Source organism: Falco punctatus, assembly GCF_963210335.1.
Source record: "Falco punctatus genome assembly, chromosome: 11".
NCBI lineage: Eukaryota > Metazoa > Chordata > Aves > Falconiformes > Falconidae > Falco > Falco punctatus.
The window spans coordinates 7,401,348-7,415,127 of NC_137591.1; the positions used below are offsets into that span (position 1 = coordinate 7,401,348).

The following is a 13,780-nucleotide window of genomic DNA, read 5'->3' on the forward strand; positions in this document are numbered from 1 at the left end:
TCCTACAGATATCATGAGGAAAAAGACCTTTGCTTCTTGTGATGGTTCCTGATCACTAGTTCTTCTCCTCCTTGTTGTACCTAGTGCTGAGTGTTTGGAAGAGCCCCAGTGTTCTCTTTCACATCTGGCCTAGGCTCAGGATGCTAATATAGAGAAATATGACATCTGCAGTCAGGGGGAGGTTATATCTACAAGATACAGCTAATGTATTTTGTGTATATTCTGACTCAGTGGGATTGTTGCATAGAACTACCTCCAAACTAACTGGCAGTTTCCTAACCCTACTTAACTGTAGGTGTAGTTCTGTGCAATACAGTCAGATAGCTTCTGGATAATTCTGGGGAGCTTTTAAGTTCATTAAGTAAGTTTATGCCAACAGGTTGTTAACTGGCCCAGATTCTGGAAGTGTTTTTCTGGGATTGCTCAGATATTTGTATTCTGGTACAGGTGTTGCTTATGTAACCATTTCCTTTGAACATACCAGTATAACAACTCTACAGAGTTTATATTTTATGTGGTTTTGTGATATTGCTAACAAAAACTATTATTCAGATTGAAGAAAAAGGAGAATGAGAAAGATGATGAAAAAGAAGTGAAAGAAGATGATAGAGAAACAAGAGAGAAAAGGTGTTTCATCTGTGGGGATGTGGGTCATGTTAGAAGAGATTGTCCTGAATTCAAACAAACCCGTCAGAGAAATAATAGCGTGCCAGGTAAGTTAGTTTATGTGGTGTTAATATAATGTGAAAGTTCTGAGATCCCTATACAGACCTGGTAATTACCTTAAAAAATTACTGCAACTGGTAATTTTAGTCATTGCAAATACAGCTTTTAGTCTAAATGTTGCTTTTCTTCAAGGGGAGTAATGCCTCCTGAAGTATGGTCTTTGCATGGGTGGTAAAAATGTACTCAGGAGTAAGTATAGTGTACTTCAGGGTATTGCATTATTTGTCTTCCACTCACAATGGTTTCATTTAGGAGTAGTAATAATAGTAATTTAATGCATTTCCTTTTCCAAATGTTTCTCAAATGTTAGCTAACCCTCCATCATCTGTGAGAGGTACGTAAATGTAATTTCACCAAAAATCAGGGGTATTAAAGTAATAGTTCCAAAAGGATACAGATGCATTAGGAAGCTAGATCTAGCTTTCAAATTACTGTTAGTAAAACAAGTAGAGAAAGCAATCATAAATGAACTCAAGAGAGAACCTTGATGCTTTTCTGTATTCTCATAGCCCTTGCTCACTCTCCTGCCCTGTCTCCGGCTTCCTTTGCCTAAAAGTTTCTGCTGTTACTATTGCTATTTAAAATCCCAATGCTTACACATTCCATGCAATAGGGTGGAAGCTTAAAGTAGCTGTCCCACCTGGTAGCAAAGTGAGTTTTGTAGCAAAGGGCTTTCCACTTAAAGGAGAGGAGAGGTTAAAGTGATTTACCTGCTCTGTGTCACATGAGATTTAAGGTATCTCTGACTCCCAGTTCTGTGTTCGTTATGCTGTAATCCATAACCTTGTGTTTTTTACTAACATTTTTGTTCCTTGATTAGGCACCCAGTTGGTCCGAAGCATGGTAAATTCACAGCTAGTGGCTGTGAGTCAGCAGCAGGTGGAACGACCCTTGCGCACTAGACAGTCATCAGAATGTGTAAGTTCCAATTAGCTATAGTATTGAAGTAAGCAAGCTGTAGCAAACCAGCTAGGGTTCTGAGCTGGGCCATGTTAGGAACAGGTTTGTGCAGTTTTTTCTCAACTGATTCTGGACTTTATAATGACCAACGTTGCACTCTGCCAGTTAATTAAACTTCTATTTATAATGTAGTGTCTCTTGGAGAGCATTTATGGTCTTTCAGTATGGAAACTACATAGCCAAATTTCATATGAGCTAGTGAAGGTGGCTTTTCAGGATTGCAAGCTATCTTTGAAATTTAAGTTAGGATGCCTTTTGAAGTCTTGCACTTAGTTCTTCTGGCAATGTTCTGGAGTTAGTAAGGGAAGTATAGCATAGCTCGTTGTTAACATGGTAGAGACTTAGCTTTGTGACTATCATCATTCTCTGTGGTTTAAGAGAACTGTCTTTAAGGGGCTGTCATATACAGGCAAGGAGCACGAATGAATCATATTCCAATTCAGATGTGATACACAGGGCAAAAGTTTGCCAGGGCACACTAGAAGCACAAACAGAACAATGGGGAAATTTATGGTAGTTTTCTCTTAGTATTTCTTCAGGTGTCTCCTAGGAAAAATACGTTTAACTTGCTTCTAAGTGGAGATTGGAAGCAGAGAGTATTTGAGCAAATAACAGCTCTTGGCATTTAATGGTTTTGGAGTACAAAATACAGCAGAAACTCACGAATTTTAAGCTATTAGTCTGAGAAATGTGTGCCTGCTAATGAAGCTGGCAAGTAAACAAACAGGGCTGCTTTGTTCATTTCAGTTGACTACTTTAGGTACGGAGTATTTCCTGTCTGATCAGAGAGCATTTATTGGAATGTTTGCTCCAGTAACAGAGACTTTGTAACATTGTTTTTACTATAAAAATACGCTGTTAAGGAGGGACTGATACAGCCCTAATCTAAGTAAAGGGCTGAACTGCCACCATGCTATCACATGACACAAGAGAATCCTTTTAGGAGCCTTGTATTTCTGCTTGGGAAATTGAAGCTGGACATGTGGGTGCACACAGTCAGGCACACCGTGCGCATGTGACTTACTGCATGTGCACATTCTTGTGTCATCTGGATATCATGGACTCTGTGTGTGTGTTGCATGGTTGTCATTTGGCCAGGATTTCTTGGCCAATATGTGCTGTCCATGAGTTGTTTGAAGAGAAGGGAAAGGGGGAATATTAGTAGTGCAAGAGAGAGAGAAAAGGGGAAACCAGGGGTGTGGAAGCAGAGCAAGAGGCTGGAGCTTAACATTTCTCCTCTCCTGCTGCTGTCATGTCCCGTGCGTGCTTGTGGTGGTTTAATGTTTGCGGGAAGGCTGTAGCTAGTGCATGTGCTCCATTTTTATAACATTTAAACTGTTAAACTAGTCATTGTCTTTCAAATCCCAGGTTTTACTTTCTCTTCCTGGTTTGATAGAAAGGCACAGGAGGCACTCACACAGGAACAGTTGGAATAGCAGCAGGGAGAAATCCCAGCTTCTGAGCTTCAGCTTTTGCCCAGGCAAAGGCACACAGCATGCTGCTATAAGAAATGCTCTGAAACGCTGGCATGTGGGAGTCCTGCAGACCTCTGGTTACTGAAGAAAAGTGACTGCCAATGTAAACAGACAGGCGAGCAGTCATGGATAGTGACAAGCTGCAGAGACCTTTAACTTCAGTTGTTTGACAGCAGCTGAGGTACCTGGAGCTTAGCGATCTGCTATAGTCTATGGAGGGAGACACGCAGCTCCAAGGGGGAGATTAAGGTAATTATCTCTGGGTTAGGTAGCTGCCTGTCATTCAGATTTCCCTTTGGAGGCACCTATCTTATGCCGTCACCTTCTTGTCTCAGTGCTTAAAGCCAGATTAGGTTAATGCAGACGTTGGTAATACATTTTGGCAGATGAACTGGGAAACTTTTCCCAGCCACCCACCCCACTTCTGGAAGTGCTTCTCTGCTTAGTTGGGATATCAAACAGATGAAATAGGTTTATGCCTTTTGCTGTTGCTGGTATAAGGGAAAGCTTTGTAAGAGCTCTGCAAAGACTGTAATAACTGCTGTTTCTGTGCCTTTAGCCATGGCCTAACATCAGGATATGGAGGTTGAAACTGGGTTTTTGGACCATCAATTTCTTGTTTAACAGATTAAACAAAAATGAAAGAAATATGTGGAGCTTACTTTGGAATTACTTGAAAAAGCGTCTGTAGTAATAAAACCCACTCAATTTAGATGTAAGGTGATTAGTTAATGAGACTCTGTGCTGTAAATGAGTAGGATGGGGAAGACACCTATTAAAAATCAGAATCAGACATGTGAGGAGTCTAATGAAGAGCCTGGGGCTAATGTTTGCTCAGAATGATGTTTCTGATGGTGGGATGTGCCAAATGAGCAGACCAGATTATCTGATGGTGAAAATCAGTCAGTCGAACTGCACTAAATTTAAACCAGCAGGAATGTGGGCACAGTATTTGGGGTGTTGCTGGGGAGAGCTTTGCCTTTTCTGTGAATAGTCTAATACAGTGGGTACTTATTAAAGGAAATCACCATTAAATAGCTAGTGAACTAATCAGAAATACATACTTTTTTTTCCCCTCCAGTCTGACTCGCATCAGTCATCTTACTCTCCACAACCTCAGCAATTTACACAGAATTCCTCTCAGCCAGCCTCCATTAACCAGACTCAGCCACAACCAATATCCCAGTCTAAGCACGTTCCGCAACCACAGCAGGGTGCACAGCCACCCCATCAGGTCCAGCTGCCTTTGTTTAACTTTCCCCAATCTCCCCCAGGTCAGTATTCCACCTTGCATAACCTGGGACTACTTCAGATGCACCATCACCACCAAATTCAGCTTCCCAACACTTCTTGGCCTATTCATGGGCCCGTTATTCACTCTGCACCGGGTAACCCTCCTCATTCTACAAATGTTCCATTTTCTATGAGATCTGGCAGCAGCAGCACCACAAATAACCAGAGCAGTGTAAGCTTGAATGATCCCAGTATCATCTTTGCACAGCCTGCTGCCAGGCCCATGGGAATCCCCAGCACTTCTCATGAGGGACACTGGCACAATCCTGTGACTCCAAACTCACTGGTGAACAATGGCACTGTGGGGAATTCAGGTAACTCTTCTCTGTTGTATCAAACCTCTCGCACTTTGTGTACAAGTGTTAAGTGTTACAGGAACAGCTAACTCTTTCAACTTGTTTTATATTAAAAATATGATGCTTAAGAAACTAAGTTGTTATTTTCACTGTCTTAACATTTTCATAGGAAAATAATCAGGCAAGTTTGATTGTTGTAACTTTTAGGCATTGGTCCTATCTGCCATTAACAGCTGTGCAACATGTGAGAAATCATGCATTCAACTGAGAGATGTTCTGATAATTGCTGGGTCTAAAGCACATTTCTGTGGATATGCTTACAGATACGGTTCCCATTTATGTTGTTACGTAGTTTATTAGATGAGAATGCTGAGACTGAAACTATGAACTTAAAAACTGGCAGAATTACAGTTGTGCAAGTTGAATATTGCCTCCTTGCATTTAGTGCAATATAACATGATCTTATGCATTCTTTTTTCTTATAGTTTATCCTGCTACATTTAACTTCCATAATCTCGGTATCATTTCCTGAAAATAATGCATACAGATTTTTCCTGTGATGAGTGGGCAACAGTCTTTTGCCTTGTACAAAAGCCAAGTACATTTGTATGTCTGAAGCTGAGAAAAGCAGTATATAGCAATTAAAGCCCATACAGTTTCTGTGTAACAAACTGTGGCAGCACCTAAATTTTAACTGATCTTTAGAACATGATAATGGTCTTAAGATTTATGTAACTCTGCCTGTGTTTAAAAAAGAAAAATCCATCATACAATATACTGATGAAGTTGTTGATCACTAGATGGAAATTTTGAATCTCCTGCACAGCGTTTCTCTGCACTACTAAGGCAGTTGATGGCAACAGTAGATTTTCAGCTGAGTCAGCAGTGTTGGATGAAGTATAATTCACCAATAAGTTTCAGATGTTTGTTGAGATGCTGGAGATGCGTGCTTTTCCTTTCAGTGCTTTGTGGGTAATATATTCTAGAAGATACAGAAACTGCTGTCAGTGTGTTTTCTGTGCCTTCAGCGTGCTTTGTCCCTGCCTCTCCATTTCTGATCTTAATTCTCTGTCCAGGCGCAACTGTCCCCTCCTCCATGTCCACCCCAGCTCTGACTTTTTCTCAAGCAGCTCCTTCCAATCCAAGTCTTCTTACCCAGGTAGCTGCCTTCTTTCACCTGAGCTCCCCAAATCCTAGTTCCTCCTCCATTCTCCCTTAAGGAGTCCTGTTTCTCACCATGTAGTCAGTCAGTCCCTGTCCGCAGTCTTTCTCCTCTTGCTCTGTCTCATTTTGCTTGCTTCCACTCTGATTGTGCCTCCGTAGAAGGTTTCCCAGTTTTCTTGCGCTGTCAGTCGCAGTATTTTTTTTTCTTTCCATTCCTCAACTTCTATTTCCAATCTCATCACAGCCCTTTTCCTAGTTCCCAGTCCTAGTATTTTTCCTCTTTGTATTTTAATAGTCATTTGAAAGTTGCGTTTCTGGCTTAGATGCCTTTAAAGTGGGGTTACTGGGTGGGTGCACAGCAGCTGTCCTGAAGCCTGCTTTCTTACTTGCTTAGGACAGTTTGAGAACAACAAGCTTGTGGAAACGGGCTCACATAGCCTTGACTTGGAAGGAGCGACTTTCTTCTCAGCATTTGATCAGAAATGGGATCGTTAGAAGTTTTAGACTTTTTTTTCATGCATACTGTAGAGCCATGCCTCATGTTTTATTCTAGAAAAATTACGGTTCTTTTTAAATGTCTAGCTTTTATTTAATGAAAGTTTCTCTGCAGGGTTTTTTTTTTTAATGATGAGCCTGAAGGGGAACTGATATACTGAGGATAGTTACTTATTTATTTATTTTTAAATGTACGTTGATCAAGTTTTTAAACTAGCAGGCATTTCTGTGTCTTACAAAATTGGGAGCTACAAACAAAAAGAGGATTAGTAATACAGCATTTGGCATCAACTGTTGTGTCTCCTGCCTCCTTGGCTGCTTGATTTCTCATCCTTAATGCTGCAGTAGTCCTGGATTTGTAAATGGAATAGTTTACAATTTGTGTATTTGAGTTCAAAAGTTTTTATTTTCCTCTCTAAAAATAAATTTTAATTTGGTCCAGTGATCTAGATAGCAAGTTTCTTAAGCATACAAGTATTAGTGGAATTCCGGTCTACATCTGAGAATTATTTCTTGCAGTAGGGTAATTGCTTTGATGTCACAGCTGTGTCAGTGATAGTGAATATCTGTGTGGGATCAGAGATTAGTAACATTGTTCAGACCTTGTATTTTTCATCATGAGAATGACATAGGAATAGTGAAATTGTAGGTCTTGATTTTAATAACTGATTCATCCTCTGTCTTCCACCCCAAAAAATTCTATTACAGTGAATAATGAAGAATGTAGGTGGTATTTTTTATGTATGTTAAAAAGAAAAAAAAAAAAGAAAAAAAAAAAAAAAAGAGTAGCACATCAGACTTAATTGCATTACGTCCCCTGCAAACTGTTATTTAAGATGTAAATTGTATTTGTGACTTGCTGTTTAATTATTTCAACTTGCAATGTGCTTTTCCCTTTCAATTGAAAAATAGATCAGGGTTTCCAAGGACAGTTTGGTAAAATGAACCCTTCTTCTGTCCCTTGGGACCATGGGACCCCTACCCATTTTCCTCTCCTCCGAGGAGCGTGGCCTTACAATATGCCTCAGAACTACATGCAGCAGGGAAATGCCAGCTATCCACCGAACAAACCTTTCTACCCTCAAGGTACTAGAACTAGTATATGAATCAACAGCTCATGCAACATGTCTCTTTACTGTCTCAAAGGCTTTAAAAGCCAAGGAAATATGTTTCACTTGCTAGGCTCCCTGGAACCATAATGAATCCAAGAGTCAAATCAACGCTTCAGCTTCCTGTATGGATGGATTAAAATTTTGGGGGCGGGAAGGGGTTAAATAAAATTCTGAAATCTGAGCCAATTTGCAGTCTGTTGCACTTCTAGCCTCTCTCCTTCACTGCTGCTGTCTCACTGTAAAGCCACCTCTGCTTCAATAGAGGTTAAGATGATTTGCCCATGAGCATGTTAAGAATATAAAGACATTTTTGTCCCAATTAATTTTATTTAGCTTTTTTACCTTGCCTTGTGGGATGACTTAGATAAAATCTTGGAAGACCATAGAGTAATTCAGGTTGGAGAGGTCCGCTGGAGGTGACCTAGTCCAGCCCATCCACAGTCAAAGCAGCACCAGCTTCCAAAGTTAGATCAGGTTCAGTTATTCAGGGTACTTTGAACGACTGACTTTTATCACAGCCCTTTCTGATGCTAGTGAACGGTAAAGGTGTTTCAGCGTCTGGCAGGACTGGAAAAGGCGGGTAGGAAAAAGGCCTTTGGCTCCACTAAGAGAGAAGCTATGCCCAAATTTTACTTGGAGGCTTTGCAATTACCACGTTGCTGGGTCACGCAGTATAAAATGAGATACCGGCCAAATCCTTTTTTTCCCCACATCTAATCTGTTGGCTGGAGCAAGGTTTCCAAGTGAGACCCATATTTTAAAATCCTGAAACTATTTTTGTTGAATAACTAAAGTAATGCAACAAAATGACATACTGATGATTCTGAGGGAATTTGGGAGATAGGATTAAAGTAATGCTGTATTGTCCCATTAAATGGGTTAGTCATAGAGATAGCGTTTGTCAGTCTAGTAAATGGCTTTATTTCTAAGTAAGATTAATACATTGAATATAGCCAAGCACTGTTAAATATATTTAATTTGCTGAAGTAATTGTAATCCATTTTCTTTTAGCTGGTCCACTGATGCAGAGTAACCAGCGGTTCTCGCTTCTGTCTCAAGGACACCCACACTTGAATCTGAATTACATTCAACAGAAAAAGTGAAATTTCATGGGATGGGGGGTGGGTGGGTGGGGGGGAGGGGAGGAAAAAATTCAGGTTGATTTAAAATCTTAATGCAACATGTTTAGATACAAGATTATTTAAGACTGTTTTTAAACTGTATCATTTGTACATAGATATAACTATAGTTTTTACTAGTATCACAGAACTGAGTGATACAAATTTCATCTATTTTATTACCCTATTTTTAAGGGGAATTGTGTTTTGTTTTATCTTGATAAACTGTAAAGAGAGAGAATTTTTAAAATTAAGTTCTTTATTTTCTATTAGCTGTATTCATACTTTGGTTGCTTCAGACTTTATATATATTGTTCTAAAAAAAATAAAATTAGAAGGGGATTTCATGTGTTTAAAATTTGTCACTTCTATTCTTTACAGAACTATGTAGTGCCAAAAAAAAACTTTTTAAAAGAAAAATAAAACTGCAAAAAAAGGATGTAAGACTTTTTCCTCTTCCCTATTTGTATGTGTGCTTACATTTGACTGTTATTAGGAAACCAGAATAATAGAAATTGGTTTAGTTTAGCTGTCTTAAAGAAGAGCCAAAAGATTAGCAGCTTTAACAGGTCATACACACTCAGTATACCTGGTCTGCCCCATGCTGGTGTCATGCATGTGCTGTTCACAGCCAGTGTATCTTTCTTGTAAAATACTTGATTTGAGGGAAGAGTACACCTGCTTTTCTGTTCATGAACTTCGCAAAATAATATGAAAATACTCTATAAAAAATACGAAAGAAACAGCAAGGAGCTTTTAAAGATCAACCCCCCTTTTTTTTTTTATTGCGTTTCACTAGTTTTTACAGGTCTTGAGAAAAAATTTAAAAACAATCCTGAAATTCTGTCATGAGGATGAGTAACTACTATCCTTACCTTTCTTTTTAATTAAAAAACCACAATAAAACAAACAACAATTGTACAGGAGAAGGATTAAAGAAATGGGCTGCTAAAGCAGCCAGTACATATCCATCTGTCCCATAAAGCAAACAGGACAGTGTTAGACTGCAGTTCAAGGTCCTTAAACTGTGTGGTCGATTTAGTTTGTTATTCATTCCCTCGCCGACTCTTCTTGTGACTTTTCTTAGATCTGAAACAGAAAGTAAGAGGAGCTGTACAACACTACTAGGAATTGTTTTGAAAGACCAAGGTGATTCACAGAAGTACCGTGGTGTTTTCTATGGTCAACTGCGGACAGCGTAAGTTGATTACAACACTGAGGGAGGTACTGTATGAAATACTTCATATCCAACATTGTAAGACCTTTGATCCCCAAGATTAAATGGCAAGTAAGAGCTCCCACAGCAGTACTGATACTCTTAAGAAATACTCTTAAGAAATACTCTTAAGAAATTTACCTTTCAGGTGATTTGGAATGACTTCTATGTCTGTGACTACGATGATGCCCTACGAGACAAAAACCATAAGTTACTTCCATAGACCCTGGAATTCTTTTTTGTTTTGCTAATGCAATCTGCTTCTAGTAACCAAGTGTCCTAGATAATAATGCCAGAACAACGCTAGTTTTAATTAGGCACTCTAAATAACCTCCTGGCAAATACCTGAAAAACATACTAAAGACAATTTTGCATGTATTAAAGGAGTTCTCCAGCTGTGCTTAGTATCGCTATCAGTTTTATGAGCCAGATTAAGCACCTATGCTGCCTTCTTGATACTGTGACACAGATTTTTGTTGGAGTGGATGTTCTGCTGATAAAAACTTGCCAGAGTTAATCTGTAAGTTACAAAAATACCTGGAGATTTAGATCTTGATCTGTGGCGCCTCTCCCTGGATCTGCTCCGGTGTCGTCTTGGGCTTTTGCTGCGATGCCTCTCCCGGCGTGGAGATGGACTGAGAGGAAGGAAGCTTTTAAGACAGCCATACTAAAGATACACGCGTTCTAAGATTAAATGATAGAATAAAAGACTACCTTCTTCTCTTTGGAGAGCGGCTTCGCCTGTAATTGGAGGAGAAAAGAAAAAGTCGTAAAAATCATGAGCAGAACCAGCTGTTTAATTTCCCATATTCTCCAGCACCAGCACCAGGGCTTCTCTCACACTCCCCCATGCCTTCAGTTAGCATGCGCTTGGCCTGCTGCACAAGAGGCAGTACATGCTTCTGGACTGGCTACTAGAGTGAGCAAATAAGGTTAGTGAGGAGTGTTTCCTGACTAATTACCAGTAAAAACTAGTTCAAGCACTACTGAAGGACTAGAGAAACAGGCAGATGGGTTGACTGTGGCTGTGCATCACAACTCCTTACTTTAGAAAGCAGCTAAAGGAATTGGAAGACGTAAAAGATTCTGGCTAAATCGTCGTCTTCACTTCTACGCTCGCTGCAGCCATCTGCAGTATGACAGGTAAAAACACTGCTCAAGGAGAGCTATGTCACCTTCTTGGAGACCTGCTTCGGCTCCGCCTGTATCGCACAACTGGAGATCTGCGAGGTTTATCGAGGTCTCTGTAGCCTCTTCTGCGGTGGTCAGGAGATGGTGCTCGTTCCAGCTGGAAACAAGGGTGGAGGGAGAAGGTTCTGTAAGTCTTGTTTCATCAAGGTTTTTATCTATCAGAACAGATTTCTGAACAATTAATATAAATGACAAGAGTCATGCAGTCAAGGTTCCCCATCCTCAAGTATTTCATACTCAGAAGTCAGCGGTACTGCCAAAGCTTGCCAACTGGAGATTACTATGGCCACCTCTCCATTCTGTTGATTCTTAGGAAGTACAGCAGAATTTACTCTGATGGTTAGCTTAACATTCATCATCACCTTCAGTTCTCTCCGTTACATATGTATGTAAAACCATTTATCTGAAATACGCTTAACACTGAACAGATCCAGATTTGTGAATTTCAGGAGGCAGAAAAACCTAACAAACACAAAACACTACAGAACTGCTTCAGAATCTAGCAAGTTCTCACAAGCAGCTTATATGAAAATATGTTAAGCGGAGACGTGTAAGAGTTGCAAGCAGCCTCCTGGTGGCTCTCCTCAAGTATTTCTCAAAGGCCATAAAGCATTCTGTGGTGGTGGTGGTTCAGCACCGGCTTTAACTAATCCCTTTCCAAAACAGTTCACCAACCTTTTCATCTTCCTCTTCCTCTTCCTCACTAGATTCTACATCATCCATGTCTTCTTCCAAAGCACTAACACGAGGCTCGAGTTGCTCAGCTTCTTCCAAAACATATCGTTTCTAGGAGAAATTAAGACTCTATCTGATGCAACCCAAGTAAGAACACCTACAGAGGCATCTTGTGTGCCCAAAGGGCCTGTATCATAGCTTTATGCAACAAGCCAGTAGCTGATAAAACTACTGCAGCTGATGCAGTTAGGAATTCCATAACCATCTGCTTTCTCAAACCTGTAATCGAGGCAGAATGATATCGCATACACGTTCCTCATGTAGTAGTTCATCAATAAATTCATCCACGTGCATCAGTTCAAATTCTGGGGAGGGGAAATACCATTTAAAAGACAAAGAAGATTAACACTAGTGGCTAGAGTAAAGATAAAACACTACAAACAATTTACATCAAGTAGACTGTAGAAACAACAGTTCCAAAATAATTCTCAAAGATGAGGAAAATCATTAGGTCTGTCTTGCAAAAAGGAAATTACTGCACAGCTAGGATTAGCAGATTCACAGTGCTTAAACCAGCACTCAAGTGGTGTTTCTTTGGTATTTATGGAACTGCATTTCAGTGCCCAACACAAAACACAAGCACCTGGGGTAAGTAAAATAAGCAAGGCAGTTCGCATTTGTACCACTTGGCCAGACCAGCAACAGACTATCCAAAAAATGAATAAGTAAAAGCAAGGTTTCAAGAAGATGGTTATGCCACAATTTTTTAAGCTTTATTGCTAAATAGAGTACTTATGTTTATCTAGCAGGATGTTTGTTTTTTTTAATAAAAGCTCACCTATGTGGTAATAAGAAACCACAACAAGAAAAAGTAAGTGCTTACCCCCATTTCTGTTTTGACTTTTTATTTTTCGATAGTCATTGTACAGTGGTTCAAGATACTTGTAGCAGTCAATGGCAGTGCCCGTCAATCTCATGTACAATGCACCAAGCATTCGGACGTACCTGAAAATAAACCTTGTCATGTATCTGAGGTTTTTGTGTACTTAGCAACTGAGATAAAAGAAGAGCTTTTCCCATAAGTTTCTGAGGAAAATTAGTGCATTGAAACAAATAAAATACCCAACTGTTCAGCTTTTCTCCTTCATGTACTCTATGTGTATATGTATATATACACACACGTAAAAAAATAATAATCATATAGTCAAGTATACATACATAATCTACAGACTGGGTGCATTATCACTCACAAACATGAAAGAAAGACTGAAAGAAAATTAGATTAATATTGCTCCCTTAATGCACCTCATTCTAAATACTTCAGGCTAAGGTATATTGTTGCAGACAGCGCATGCCACGAAGGCAAGCCACTACAGCCCAAGTGCCAAGGGGAGTAGGCTTGAAAGGGAAAGATGTGCTTTTTAGCAAGAAGAGTTTATCAGAGCCTACTGGAAGCTAAAACCTGCACTGAAGTCTCCCTGGCTGTTTTGGACAATTTCGTTAAGTACGACAACGAAACAAAGGAAAAATCAAGCTACTAACTTACTTGAAGTCCTCGTTTTTTATGAACTCCACGATGATGTCCTTTTCGGGCTGAATCTGCAGCATCTTCAGCGTCAAGCACAGGAAGGGCGTGGGCTTGATGTTTCCGCCATAGACGCCCCCCACGTACTTCAGCTCCATGGCCTTGTCCACCACCAGCTCGGCTGGGAGAGGGACGGGCCGTCAGCGCGGCTCCCCGCCGGGCCGGGGCCCGGGCCCGCTCCCGCCCCAGCCCGCCCCGCCATACCCGTCAGGCCGAAGCACTCCTCCTTCCAGTACTTGGACTCGTAGATGCGGGTGCGGATGATCTTCTCCACCAGGTACTGCGGGTTGGTGCCGTGGATGCTGTGCGCGTCCTTCACCGTCCGGTTCGCCATGGCCGCCGCTACACAGCTCCGCTGCAGGCCTCCCCGCGCCCCGTCTGTGAGGCGCCGCTTCCGCTTCCGGGCCGCGCGCCGCCGGCCGCCATCTTATCTCCGGGCCATAACGCCCCTCCCGCCCGCGGCTTCGGGCCGTC

The 13,780-nt window shown here is 40.8% G+C and overlaps 2 protein-coding genes across 3 annotated transcripts in view; one reads left to right on the forward strand and one right to left on the reverse strand.

Annotated features, from left to right (window-relative positions):
- TUT4 (terminal uridylyl transferase 4) overlaps positions 1-9,078 on the forward strand; it is a 49,912-nt gene extending 40,834 nt beyond the window's left edge. The window contains exons 26-30 of one of the 2 annotated variants that reach the window (XM_080406240.1): positions 553-713; positions 1,547-1,644; positions 4,243-4,768; positions 7,322-7,495; positions 8,533-9,078. In XM_080406240.1, coding sequence (XP_080262366.1) covers positions 553-713; positions 1,547-1,644; positions 4,243-4,768; positions 7,322-7,495; positions 8,533-8,624 — 1,051 coding nt within the window. In that variant the 3' untranslated portion in view covers positions 8,625-9,078. The remainder of the gene's footprint in view (positions 1-552; positions 714-1,546; positions 1,645-4,242; positions 4,769-7,321; positions 7,496-8,532) is intronic. The other variant, XM_080406241.1, reaches the window with a different exon arrangement.
- A 311-nt stretch (positions 9,079-9,389) lies between these two features.
- On the reverse strand, positions 9,390-13,730 carry PRPF38A (pre-mRNA processing factor 38A). The gene is made up of 10 exons (XM_080406289.1): positions 13,511-13,730; positions 13,268-13,427; positions 12,605-12,726; positions 12,001-12,086; positions 11,722-11,832; positions 11,031-11,143; positions 10,570-10,596; positions 10,393-10,490; positions 9,997-10,045; positions 9,390-9,728 (listed from the first exon to the last, which is right to left on the reverse strand). The coding sequence occupies exons 1-10, from the start codon at positions 13,638-13,640 to the stop codon at positions 9,686-9,688; spliced, it is 939 nt and encodes a 312-aa protein (XP_080262415.1). The 5' UTR covers positions 13,641-13,730; the 3' UTR covers positions 9,390-9,685.
- Between the last annotated feature and the right edge of the window lie 50 nt (positions 13,731-13,780).